This window comes from Zalophus californianus, chromosome 6 (assembly GCF_009762305.2).
Source record: "Zalophus californianus isolate mZalCal1 chromosome 6, mZalCal1.pri.v2, whole genome shotgun sequence".
Lineage (NCBI taxonomy): Eukaryota > Metazoa > Chordata > Mammalia > Carnivora > Otariidae > Zalophus > Zalophus californianus.
In genome coordinates, this window is record NC_045600.1 from 72062791 (window position 1) to 72077215 (window position 14425).

General features: G+C 42.9%; 1 protein-coding gene across 1 annotated transcript; it reads right to left on the minus strand.

The window, feature by feature from the left end:
* Window positions 1-43: 43 nt before the first annotated feature.
* Window positions 44-13325, minus strand: OXA1L (OXA1L mitochondrial inner membrane protein). The gene is made up of 10 exons (XM_027570437.1): window positions 13213-13325; window positions 12611-12772; window positions 11677-11890; window positions 1793-1936; window positions 1478-1563; window positions 1138-1302; window positions 898-1002; window positions 623-785; window positions 454-534; window positions 44-375 (listed from the first exon to the last, which is right to left on the minus strand). Exons 1-10 carry the CDS (start codon window positions 13273-13275, stop codon window positions 254-256), a joined length of 1305 nt encoding a protein of 434 aa, XP_027426238.1. The 5' UTR covers window positions 13276-13325; the 3' UTR covers window positions 44-253.
* Window positions 13326-14425: the final 1100 nt, after the last annotated feature.

Sequence of the window (14425 nt, forward strand, 5' to 3'; positions counted from 1 at the left end):
ACACCATCCGTTTCCCTGTTTAATAAAGTATCCGGAAGCAGCATGTAGTTCAGAGGTTTACTGATTCTGTGGCTGGCAAGATCACTTGGCTCTTTTACACTTAGGTGTGAGAGTCTGTAATGGAAACCACTTTTAAAAGGAAGATCTCGACACCCCATGGTTTCTAGGTCTGGGGCAAGGACTCCGTGTCAAATCTGTTCTGATGCCGAGTCTTTGAAGAGCGAGCTCCTACCAGTCTGAGCAGGAACGGAATTCAGCCCAGCGTGTCACGCCAGGGCTGCTTTGGCTTGGCACTGCTGCCATTAGGGGTGCTGGGAGGCTGATTCTTTCCAGGCTGTAGCAATGGGTTGTGGGTAAAGGTCTGTCGTAAGGGACCTAGGGCAAGAGAAAACAAATCTCAACGAAGGAAAGGAAGAAATAAATCCCAGAATTTAGACCGCAAGGGTTATTTACCCCTGGCAGCTAGTTCTAAGTGATTCTGCATGCGTCGTTCGCGCTCTTTGAGCTGATGTGCCAGTTCAGCATTCTTCCATCCTGTGTAAAGAGGAGGAAGATGGTGGGTCCTAGGCCCATTTTTAGGCCCATTCCCCCCAGTCCCGTTTCACTGAGGACAGACCCTTACCTCTTTTGAAGCTTTTTACAAAACCTTCCCGTGGAAGTAATTTACTGGAGTCATGCACAACACGCTGGGGGATTTTAAGTATAGTCCGTACGGCTGGAATCCGGAGGCAAGTCACCTGGACCAGGGAAAACGTATTGGAGGAGAGCCAGTACATGAACACCGCCTGAAGGAGAAGAGAGAGACAGTACTGAGGAGCTGTCCTCTGCTGTCAGCCTGATGGCAGATAGCTAGGCTAGATGGAAAGGCCTGGAGCCAGTTCCTAAGCCATTACCTACCGTGGGGAAATGGATAGTTATGGGCAACACTGCTAGGGGCATCACTCTGATCACATTTCTCATCCACTGAAGATCAGAACTTTGCACACCAGTCTCCGCACCTAACTGCCAAAAAAAAAAAAAAAAACAAAACACTTGCACATCATTTCTAGAGAATCTGGCTCAGATTTCAACCCATCAATTCTACTTTATCTCTACTCCCCACTTTGCAGGCCTGGCACTTAGCCAACCTGGGCTTACCTCAAGGACACCCCACATTGTAGCAGTGACCACCAGTGGTAATATGTAGGTGGGGTCAGATAGTGTGAGATCCTGGAACCACAGGAGGCCACCTGTCTGCAGGCTGGGCACAGGAAGGTTGGCCATTTCTCTCAAGGCAATGAAGAAGGAGATGAAAATCGGGGCCTATTACACAGGATAAACAGTGTCAGGGCCTTTTAGCAAAGGGGACATTTTCATTACTCCATCAATGAAAACCTTACCACCACCCCTGCTCTTTGGGAGTCTAGGGCGTGGGAAACACAGAGGAGTTTATCTGACTGGTGTAGGATAAAATAAGAAGGAAAAGGTTTTTGCTTACCTGAGTCAGAGGTAGAATAAGAGGTCTAAAGAGTTTAACATCATGCTTTTTCTGGTAAAATGTCATTTCCGAGGAGGCCTTGTAAACTGTGAATGAGGGGAAGTTAATGGTTGGGCTAATAATTACATCGATGGAGGTGACCATCCTTACCACCTGGCCCATAAGATTTCTACCTGACCCTGGCCAGTCACTGGAAACATTAGGCCCAAGAAGCAGGTAGATCTTTAGAACTCGCCCACCTCTAGCAACCCTCAGCAGAATGTCAGGAAAGTGCAAACATGGTCCTCTCCTATGTGCGTTCTGCAGTTGACTCACACTCAGCATTGTCTCCTGCCAACTTGGCCTCTCTGATTCGAGTGGAAAACTTCTGGATCTCTGGCAAGTGGTTGTGGATCTTGGCTGCTTCTCGCTGGCCCTTCACGATGAGAGGAAACACCAGGCAGCGGGCAAGGACAGTACCTGGAAAACACAAACTAGGACTGGAGTGAAATCAAAGCAGTTCTGCAGTTGGAAGGTTGAAGGGTTTTAGGGCCTCACTGAAAGGGCCTTTTTTTATTCTAGTCTTTTCAACACTGTGGTGCCTGCTGAAGGAACCCAAAACAAAGAGCAGGAGTGACTTGGCTCCTTCAAGGCTCAGTTCTCTGCTTTGACCTCACAAAAGTCTAACATTAACTTCTGTAAGCAAATGGCCAGGGATACCGTTTATTTCCTCGAACAAAAGGTGAGAGAAGATACTTTTCTAAATCAGTGGTATCTGAACTTTTCTATTATCAACGGAATCTCCCTACCCTCAACTCTTTAAGTGTAGCCCCAATATACATAAGAGATAAAACCGAGCTGCTCTGAGAGAGTAGTCTGGCTACAGAACTGTTCAAGCTCTGGCCTTTGCTTTTCTGAGAGGCACCATACACAACTCTGGGAACTTCAGGAATGAAGTTTGAAAGCCACTATCCTAGAAATCCCTAGGGTAGGAAGTAATCTGGTGGCTTACTGCTTTAGCTCCTCCCCATTTCTTATACTTCCTATTTCCTGATCATTCCAAAAATATTTATTTAGTTTATCAGTAGACAAGCAAGAGGGTCTGGGCTAAGAAGAGGGTGGTGGCGCAGGGGGGGAATATGGGCTTAGGCTTTATCAACATTATGATGGCTGACATGGGGTGGGAAGAGAGGGAAGCTAAGGATGAAACCGAGAATAGTAGCCCTGAGGGAGCAGACTGAGAACTGGGCAATGGCAATGGAAAGATGTGGTCAGAAAGACAAGAAGAAAATCGGGAAAGATGATCACAAAAGCCAAGGGAGAGATTTCAAGGTCTAAAATGTCTAATACAGGACCATAGGCCCAAGGGGATCAAAATGGAGGAGAAGGAAAGATCCTGGGCTTACATCCGCTCAAGGATATACCAAAATCTACAACTACATATAGAACTATCACTGTGTAAAGAACTTTAGCAAAACAGATCTTACACACCTAAGGATATAAAGAAAAAGTCATTTTGAGTTGGGTAGGAGGCAGAGACAAGGTCTAGTCAGGACCCACGAGTAGAAGGGATATCATAACCATAAAGACTCTCCCTGTGAAACAAGGGGTCCAAGCCCCATATTGGGTTCCCAGCCCTACACTAGGAAGACCAGCCCCTACAACCTCTGGTTTTGAAAACCAGCAAGGCTTATGCCTGGGAGGTGCAGCACAATCTCACTTGCTGAAGTTCCAGCACAGAGGCAGCAGTTTGAAAAATGCCTGGGCTACAGGCGAAGGAGATGCACGGACTGATTTTAGGGCATGTGCTGGCAGGGCAGGGATCTGTTGGAACAGTCTCTGGGGATGGACGAGCTGGCAGGCACCATTTCTGACATTCTCCATCTACTGTGCTAGCATCAGCTTGCCCAGCCCAACCAACCCACAGGCCAAGAGCCCTTCTTAAGAGGCTCCCTGCCCCTGCCACACCCAGCAGGTGGCCTCAGCCTGCACCAGAACCACCCCCACCAAGCAGCCCTTGCCCTGTGTATACGAGAGCACCTGCAGCAGCTGGACCTCACAGTCTGCCACACAGGAGGCCTGCCCTCCCCACCAGTGGAATGGAGCTGTCACAGCTGGGCTTTGTAGCCAGCTGTGCTGAGGCCAACCCTCCACTTACCCACCCAACAACAGTAGTGGCTGGACCTCTCAGACAGGATTGGGGGGCAGTCCTGCTTACCAGCATACCTGAAGAAGTTGTGGCTGAATCTTGCAGACAGCTGTGTCAGGGGACAGGCCTGCAAACCACTGAGTCTATACCAACAGTGACCCAGCCACAAGAGGGTGCATGCAGCCCACAAAAAGAACCCCTAGGGCACCTGGCTCAGGTGACTAGGAAGTCTGCACTACTGGACCTCACAGGACACCTGCAAAAAGCTACTCCCCTTCAAGACCAGGAGACAGAACTGATCTAACTAATACAAAGGAACACAGGGTTAGGCAAAACGAAGAAACAGAAGAGTATGTTCTAAATGAAAGAATAATTACTCAGAAAAAGAACTAAACAAAAGAGATGAGCAATCTACCAGGTAAAAAGGTCAAAGTAATGGCCATAAACATACTCACCAAACTCAAAAGAATGAACACAATGAGAACTTCAACAGAAACGATTTAAAAACAAAACGAACAAAAACAACCAATCAGAGCTGAAGAATACAGTAACTGAAATAAAAAGTCCACTGGAGAGATTCAACAGCAGATTACGTGATGCAGAAGAATGAATCAGCGATCTGGAAGACAAGGTAGTGGAAATCACCCAACTGGAACAGCAAAAAGGAAAATACTAAGGACAGTTTAAGGAACCTTTGGGACAACATCAAGTGTAACTAACATTGGCATTACAGGGATCCCAGGAGAAGAGAAAGGGACAGAAAACCTGTCAGCCGAGACCTGGCAAAGGAAACAGACTTTCAAGTCCAGAAAGCACAGAGAATCCCAAAAAATTGAGCCTAAAGAAACTCACATTAAGACTAGTTAATCAAAATGCCAACAGTTAAAGAATCTTAAAAGCAGCAAGAAAAAAAAAAAACTCATGACATACAAGGAACCCCCATAAGACAATCAGCTGATTTTTCAGCAAAAACTTTAAAGGCCAGAAGAGAGTGGCACAATATATTCAAAATGCTGAAAGGAAAAAACTTAAAACCAAGAATACTCTACCTGGCAAGGTTATCACTCAGACCAAAGGAGAGATAAGGAGTTTCCCAGACATGCAAAAGCTAAAGAGTTCATCAACACCAGACCAGCCTTATAAGAAATGTTAAAGGGACTTCTCAAAACAGAAAAGGCCATAATTAGGAATAAGAAAATTATTTAAAAAAAAAAATCTCACTGGTAAACATATAATAAAGGTAGTAGATAATTACCTGCACAGCTAGTATGAAGGTTACAATAGTAAAATCATCTAGACCTACAATAATTAGTCAAGGGATACACAAAATATTAAATTCTAAGATATGATGTCAAAACCAATGTGGGAATTTTTTTGTATAACCTACCCATTCAAATTATTATACAATTATTTCACAGGCTTTCTAAATAAAAATTTTAAACCTGGGGGGGCAAAAAAACCAAAATGTGGGAAGGGGGGGGACTAGTATTTTTATATTCCACTTGAACTTAAAATAGATTCATATACATACAGTGTTAAATATTAACTTCATGGTAACTATAAACCAAATACCTATAATAGACATACAAAAATAAAGAGAAAGGAATATAAACATAACGCTAAGGAAAGTTCCCAAATTACGAGAACAAGAGAAGACAGGGACAGAGAAGAACTACAAAAACAACCAGAAATCAATATAATGGTAAGAAGTAGGGGTACCTGGCTGGCTCAAGTCAGGGGAGCATGTTTCTTGATCTGAGGGTCCTGAGTTCAAGCCCCATACTGGGTATAGAGGTTACTTAAGAAAATGGTAAGAAGAATACATCTATCAGTAATTACGTGTAAATGAACTACATGTTCTAATCGAGATACAGGGTGGCTGATTAAAAAAAAAAAAAAAGACCCATCTATACGCTGTCTATAAGAGACTCAATTGTGAGACATAAAGAGACAGACTGAAAATGATGGAAAAAGATACTGCAAAGGGGCACTGGGGTGGCTCAGTTGGTTAAGCGTCTGATTTCGGCTCAGGTCATGATCCCAGACTCCTGGAATCGAGTCCTGCATCGGGCTCCCGGCTCAGCAGGGACCCTGCTTCTCCTCTGCCTCTCTCGCTCTGTCTCTCATGAATAAATAAATAGAATCTTAAAAAAAAAAAAAAAAAAAAAGATATTGCATGGAAATGAAAAGAAAGCGGGGGTGGCAATACTTGTATCAGACAAAATAGTAACAAGAGACAAAAAAGGGCATTATAAAATGAATAAAAGTATCAATCCAAAAAGAGAATGTAACACCTGTAAATATCTATGCACCCAACACAGGGGCAGCTAAATACATAATGGAAATGTTAACAGACAAAAAGAAATCGACAGTTATACAATAAAGGTAGGAGACTTTAACACCCCATTAACATCAATGGATAGATTGTCCATACAGAAAAATCAGTAAGGAAAGTGTTGCTTTAAACAACACGTAAGACCAAATGGACTGGGGTGCCTGGGTGGCTCAGTCAGTTAAGCATCTGCCTTTGGCTCAGGTCATGATCCCAGGGTCCTGGGATTGAGCCCCATGTCAAGCCTGCTTCTCCCTCTGCCCCTCCCCCTGCTTGTGTTCTCTCTCTCAAATAAATAAAATCTTAAAAAACAAACAAAAAAAACACCCACAAAAACACAAGACCAGATGGACTGAATAGATATATACAAAGCATGCCATCCCCAAAAGGCAGAATACATGGGTGCCCGGCTGGCTCAGTCAGAAGAGCATGAGACTCCTGATCTTGGGGTAGTGAGTTTGAGCCTCACACTGGGTATAGAGATTACTAAAAATAAATAATAAACTTAAAAAAAAAATCCCAAATGGCAGAACACACATTCTTTTCTGGTGCACATGCAACATTCTCTAGGTAATATCACATGTTAGGCCCCAAACCAAGTCTTAACAAATTGAAGACTGAAATCATATCAAGCATCTTTTCCAACCACAATGGGATGAAATTAAAACTCAATTACAAGAGGGAAAAATGGAAAAACCAAATATGTGGAGGCTAAACAACATGCTACTAAACATCCAATGGGTCAAGGAAGAAATCAAAGAAAAAAAAAACTTAAGATAAATGAAGATGGAAATAGTTCAAAACCTATGGGATGCCACAAAAGCAGTTCAAAGAGGGCAGCTTATGGGAGTATAGGCCTACCTTAGGAAACACGAAAAATCTCAATCTAACCTTACAGCTAAATGAACTAGAAAAAGAACAAAGCCCAAAGTTAGTAGAAGGAGGGAAATAATGAATATTAGAGCAGAAATAAATGAAACAGACTAAAAAAGCGATGGAGAGGATCAAGAAAACTAGAGATGATTTTTTAAAAAAGATAAAAACAATTGCTAAGGCTTTAGCCAGACTCATCAAGAGGGCCCAAAAAAATCAGAACTGAAAGAATTAACAACCAACACCACAGAAACACAAAGGATTGCAAGACACTACTATAAACAATTATATGCCAACAAATGGGACCTAGAAGAAATGTGTAAGTTCCTAAAACATACAATCTTCCAAAACTGAATCTGGAAGAAATAGAAAATCTGAACAGACCAATTACTAGTAATGAAATTGAATGGGCAAACTCCCATCAAACAAAACTCCCAAGACCAGAGAGCTTCACAGGGGAATTCTACCAAACATTATAGAGGAGTTAATACCGATCCTCTCAAACTATTCCAGAAGACAGAAGAGGAAGAAAAGCTTCCACACTTATTCTACAAGGCTAGCATTACCCAGATAGCAAAACCAGACAAAGACACTAAAAAAAGAGAAAACTATACAGGCCAAAATCTGTGATGAACGTAACAGATGCAAAAAACCTCAACAAAATATTACCAAACCATATTCAACAATACATTTAAAGGATGATTCACCCTGAACAAGTGAGATTTATTCCAGGAATGCAAGGATGGTTTAATATTCACGAAATCAGTGTCATTTACCACGTTAACAAAATGAAAGAAAAATTGTACGATCATCTCAAAAGATGCAGAAAAAGCACTTGACAAAATTCCACATCCATTCAAGATGAAATCAACAAATTGGGCTTAGAGAGAATATACCTCACCATAAGAAAGGTCATATATGAAAAACCCACAGTTAAGGGGTGCCTGGGTGGCTCAGTCTGTTAACCATGGGCTTTAGGCTCAGGTCGTGATCCTAGGGTCCTAGGATCAAGCCCGGTGTCAGGCTCCCTGCTCAGCTGCTTGTGCGTGCATGCTGTCAAATAAGTAGAATCTTAAAAAAAAAAAAAAAAAAAAGAAAAAGAAAAAAGGAAAAACCCACAGTTAACATCATACCCAATTAAACCTGAGAACATTTGTTTTAAGATCAGTAAGAAGCCAAGTATGTCCACTCTTGCCACTTTCATTCACACAGCCCTGGGAAGTCCTAACCACAGCAAAGAAAAAGTAATAAAAGGCATCCAAGTTGGTAAAGAAGTAAAACTGCCACTATTTGCAAATGACATGATAATGTACATAGAAAGCCCTAAGGACTTCACTAAAAAAATTACAAGTAATAAATGAATTGGAGTAAAGCTGCATGATACAAAATTAATATACAGATATCTCTTGTGTTTCTACACACTAATTATGAAGTAGAAGACAAGAAACAACTCCATTTACAATTGCACCAAAAAGAATAAAGTATCTAGGGGTAAACCAAACTAAGCATGTTAAAGACTTGTATTCTGAAAACTGTAAAAACACATAAAAGAAATTGAAGACAACACAAATAAAAGACACACCACGCTAACAGACTGGAAGAATACTGTTATAATGTCCACTCTACCCAAAGCAATCTACACATTCAATGCAATCTCTATCAAAATACCAATGCTACTTTTCATAGAACTGGAACAAATAATCCTAAAATGCGTATGGACCCACACAAGACTTTGCACAGCCAAAACAATCTTAAGAACAACAAAACTGAAGGTATCACAATCCCAGATGTCAAGATATATTACAAAGCTATAAAATAGTAATGTACTGGCACAAAAATAGACACATAAGCCAATGGAACAGAGTCCAGAAATAAACCCACACTTATATAGTCAATTAATCTTTTTTTTTTAAGATTTTATTTATTCATTTGAGACACAGAGATACAGAGAGAGAGAAGAGCATGAGCAGGGAGAGAGGCAGAGGGAGAAGCAGGCTCCCCGCTGAGGCAGGAGCCCGATGTGGGGCTTGATCCTAGGACCCTGGGATCATGACCTGAGCCAAAGGCAGACGCTTAACCATCTGAGCCACCCAGGCGCCCCTACAGTCAATTAATCTTTGACAAAGATGGAAGAATATACAATGGAGAAGAGAGTCTCTTTAATAAATGGTGTTCTTAAAAAAAAAAAAAATGGACAGCCACCTGCAAAAGAATGAAACTACATCACCCTCTTACACCATATACAAAAATAAACCAAACTGGATTAAAGACTTCAATGTGAGACCTGAAACCATAAAACTCCTAGAAGAAAATATAGGTAATAAACTTTTGGACATCAGCCTTAGCAATGTATTCCTGGATATGTCTCCCCAGGCAAGAGAAAACAAAAGCAAAATAAACTATTGAAACTGTACCAAAACAAAAAGCTTCTGCACAGTGGAGGAAACCATCAACAACAAAAAAGGCAACATACTGAATGGGAGAAGATATTTGCAAATGGTATAATCAATAAGGGGTCAAAAAAATGGTACAATTAAAAAAATAGGCAGAGGACCTGAACAAACATTTCTCCAAACACATATGGATGGCCAACAGACACATGAAAAGGTGCTAAGTATCACTAACCATCAGGGAAATCCAAGTCAAAAGCAAAATGAGTTACTGCCTCAACACCTGTCAGAATGGCTAGAATCAAAAGACAAGAAATAACAAGTGTTGATAAGGATGTGGAGAAAAGAGAACCCTGGTGCACCACTGGTGAGAATGCAAAATAGTACAGCCCTGTGTCCAGCTCTATACTTAGTGGGGAGTCTGGAAAGAGTTTCTTCCTCTGCCCCTCCCCCGACTAATGCACGCACTTGCTCTTTCTCTAAAAAAAATCTTAAGAAAACACCAAAACCCCTAAACAAAAATATATATGCACCCCTAAGTTCACTGCAGCATTTACAATAGTGATGATATGGAGGCAACCTAAATGTCTGTTGACAGATCAATGGATAAAGAAGGTGTAGTGTATAAACACACAACAGAATATTATGCAGCCATAAAAAAGAATGAGCTCTTACCATCAGTGACATGGATGGACCTATAGGGTATTAGGCTATGTGAAATAAGACAGAGGAAGACAAACACCGTATAATTTCACTTATATGTGGAATCTAGAAAACAAAACAGACTCACAGATACAGAGAACAATCTGGTTGCCATAAGGGAGGAGACTGGAGAAGATGGGCAAAATAGGAGGTAATTGAAAGGTATAAGCTTCCAGGGGTGCTAGGCTGGCTCAGTCTGTGGAACATGCGGCTCTTATCTAGGGGCTGTGCGTTCGAGCCCCACACACCCAATGTGTGGGTCAGGATTATGACCCTGAGATCAAGAGCTGCATACTTCATCAGCTGAACACCAGCCAGGTGCCCCAGGGATTGCTTAAATAAACTTAAAACAACAACAACAAAAAGCACAAACTTCCAGTTACAACTAAAGATGACCCAGCGATGCAATGTACAGCATAGGGAATATAGTTAATATATTGTAACAACTTTATATGGTGACATGGTGATCACTTCATAATATACATATATGTTCAACATATATATATGTTGAATCACTATCACTAACATAATATTGTATATAAACTACACTTCAATAAAATAAACTGGAGGGGCACCTGGGTGGGTCAGTCATTAAGCATCTGCCTTCAGCTCAGGTCATGATCCCAGGGTCCTGGGATCGAGCCCCGCATCGGGCTCCCTGCTCCACGGAAAGCCTGCTTCTCCCTCTCCCACTCCCCCTGCTTGTGTTCCCTCTCTTGCTGCGTCTTTCTGTCAAATAAATAAATAAAACATTAAAAAAAAATTGGAAAAAAGTGTCTAACACAGAAAGTATGAAAAGAATAATGGGTTTAATAATGATGTCACTGACAGAATGAGGTGGTATTAGTAAGTCAGATTGCTAAAAAGGTCAGACTGCTGAGTGTCAAAGAGTGGAAAGAAAGAAGTCCACTGCATGCAGAACAGTCTTTTAAATGACAGCTATGAAAGGAGAAAGAACTAAGGATGAAAAGAAGGGACTTTTCCTCAAGAAATCCATGGTATACTTGAACATGTCTGAACAGGGCAGTAAAAAGAGAGAAGCTGAAGACCTAGGGAAAAGGATGATCACTGGAGCAAGGGTAGGAAGAACAGAATTTAAAGTATAGTTTTAGCCTACAAGAGGAACAATGTCGGCACCTTCCAATTTGGCGGGGGGAGGGGGGATTTAAGCGCCTGGCCTGACCTTCTATTCTCCTAAACCAGGGCAACTTCATCACTGTTAACAAGGTCTCCTTACTCTAACCCCATGCTCACATTAAATATCTACACTTGTTGAATCCCAGGTGATCCAGTGGTTTTATAATGCCCTTTAATAAAGATAAATAGAGTGTATCTAAGGATCAAGAGCCTCTATCCCTCATCTGAATCATCTGCTTTTGTGACCCCTAAACTTCTGCAACTACAGTTGACCCTTGAACAAAAGGGGTTTGAACTGCATGGGCCCACTCATATGGGGTTTTTTTTTTAAAGTACTGTACATGTATTTTTTCTTCCTTACTTTATTGTAAGAATATAGAATACATGTAACATACAAAACATGTACTAATTGACTGTTCACCAGCAAGGTTTCTAAGAGTAGGCTATTAGTAGGTAAGTTTTTGAGGAGTCAAAATTTATATGTGGAATTTCAATGTGGGGTGGGGTTAGTGCCCCTAACCCCCAGGTCGTTCAAGGGTCAGCTGTATTTCCTCCATCCACTTACAGAACTGCTGTCTTTAAAGTTCTACCCCCGAAGTTCCCATTTCTATGCTTGACCAGGATGTGTTTCCCTTACATGCAGCAATGGCCCCCCACCAAGGTAGGCCTAGGTTAACATGCATAAATTCCAGTAAGTTCTGAATCAGTCCCACTGGGGTGTATGACCCCAGCCCCAGTTCAGCGAAGCTCTGTCCTGCAGCAGCTTGGATTACATCTGCGGTCTCTCCAGAAGCCACCTCGGGTACTGCTGTGGGTGAGGGAGTTGCAGGAATGACAGGAGGGGCCTGAACCTGTGCAAAAGGAAGTCTTGTGTAATACTCAGTAGGGGGGACATATAGCAATCACCGGCCCAAGATAATAACTAGTATCAGGTTGTTCTACGGGCTTTCTACTTTTTGTTCTCCCAGATTAGTCTACAGTGTACACAAAATTCAAGGCTTGAAAAGGACATTTTATTTTTTTCCTCTAGGCAGGAAGACAAGTTACTTAGAGTAAGATTTCATGACTTCCCTTCCTATTAGTAAGTTATTTCTTCTATCAGTGTTTTACAAACTTGTCATTTGAGTATCACTGGCACGATTTTGCAGATACTGAAACTGTCGTAATTTTTATTTAAAACAATTCAGTTTTTAAGACCAAAATATTTACTTGGTCTCACCATCAGAAATATTAATACCCACGAAGTCAGTGATATGCAAGTTATAACTTTTCTAATACACATGCACACCTGGAATCACATCTCATACACCATCAGCGGCTTGCCACCATTATGGCAAACAATACCTTGTATATAACATACATTTCTCCTGCTGTACTCTCATTTTCCCACGGATTGGAAAATCTATCCCAAGTTGAGATGCTACTATTCTGGGGAGCTGCATGGAGTGTGGCCAAGAACTCTGTGCCACATTTCCCCTGTGCCACATTTCCCCTCCTTGTTGTTAAAAAAAAAATAAGAAATCAACCAACAAACGCTACCCCTAATGTCCCAGGGACGAATCGCCTCTTACCTGGGATTCTGCGAACAAGATCACGGAGGTACTGAGACCCCGGGAACCAGGGCCCGCGAGGAGGACAGAGTGCGGGCGCTCGCAGCACCGGCCGGTTGGGAAGAGGAGCCCCGAAGTCATCGGTTTCCGCGGCCAATGAGAGGGCCCCGAGGCGCTGTGGAACTGAAAGAGTAAAAGAAGGATGGAGCCCTTTTATCAGGAACAGATGTCGCTCATCATGCTCCTTCGCCACGAAGCTGCCAGCCCGTTACCACAGATGAAGGCACTACTACTCCGCGCGCAGATGGCTGGCCCGATGGCATGCAATTGGTGCGGCCAGGCTCTCGGTTACCGTAGACCCACCCCGGAGCGCAGAGGTCGAGGCTGAAGTTTCTGTGGCATGGGTAACGACGAGACCCACGAACAGACAACAATACGCGGCCGCTGAGCCCGCAAGGTCGGGGAAGTAACCGTTCCGTGTACTCATGCGAGCCGAGGTCAAGAGAGGCAGGTCCCGGTGAGCAGGTCAGCGTCTGCTCAGGCTGCTCCTGGCACGAGCTGTTTCTGGCTCGGGCCACCGGGATAGGGCCGCATCCTGGTGCTCAGCCCCGGGGGATGCTTACCTGACGCTGTGGCCGTAAGAGGCGCAGAAGCTCCCGGCGTCCGCACATCAGGCTCATCGCCATTTTGCCGGGAAGAGAACTTGCGCTCGCGCCTGCGCACTCAGAACTTCAGCCTCGCGGGAAGAGGCCCTTTTGGAAATGGGCATGAAGCCAGAGCTGTTGCCACGATCCGGTGGTAAAGGAGACTGGGACTTAGCGGCCATATTTGAAGTGGGTATAGAAGACGCTAAGGGCCCTATTAACAAGATCGCGCAGGGTGTTTAGGAGATTGAAAGGAGATCGAAGAGCCACTTGAGGGGCCCTCACGCAGGGACTGCAAAAACCTGGGGATTTTTTTCCTCCGTTCTGTAAATCCGCGATTCTCCTCTCATTTGTTGATTTAAAAAACAAGTTCGGGACAGTCTTGGCTGTGCTTGGCGTGGCTCTTTCCTGTCCGGTGATACTCGATTCTTACTGCTAGATAATATTGTAATTACAGATTAACTGAAATGTGAGGGTAGTCCGGCGTCTGACAGAAATTGCGGGAAGGCAGCTTGTAGGAAATATTTTCCACCCAGATAAAAAGACAGAGTTTTAAGAGGGGACCCCACCTTTCACCTTTCCTTTCCTTAAGTGGGGTTGTGTGAGGATCATCTTGTGACCACGAGGGGATAAATCCAAAACCAACGTGTTGAAGATGGTGGTACGGAAAGAGAAAAACCCTGACTACTTGCTGATGTCCTTCAGGTGCTGCACCAGACTTGGTACCACCTGTATCTAGACTTTCTTGTGTAAGATAATTAAAGGTCTTTATTATCCAGACTCCAGGCCTCTGTTGCTTTGGTGTTTTGTTTCTTGAAGCTGAAAGCATTCCTAAGGATATATGAGGTGAAATTCTCTCCTAAAGAAAAAAAGATTTCTGTTCCGAAAGGTGGGAATTGGTTATATTTGAACTCCTACAAAGTCTCTCAAATTAGAGTGCTCCCCCCACCCCCCGCCCCCAGAGTGCTTTTTGAATAACCTATTTTTGGAAAGATACAATAGCCTGAAATTATTTCAGTCCCTGCTCTTTGGGGATGATAATGAATGTGATATGGGAGGTAAAGGCAGCAGAAAAACTGAATTTCCTTATGACTTACAGCCCACTGACAAGTCCTTGAAACCGGCAGAGTGACCTTCCTCTAGGAACTCAGCCTCAATGTTAATACTTTGCTAAGGGCAAAAGGCAATCTTA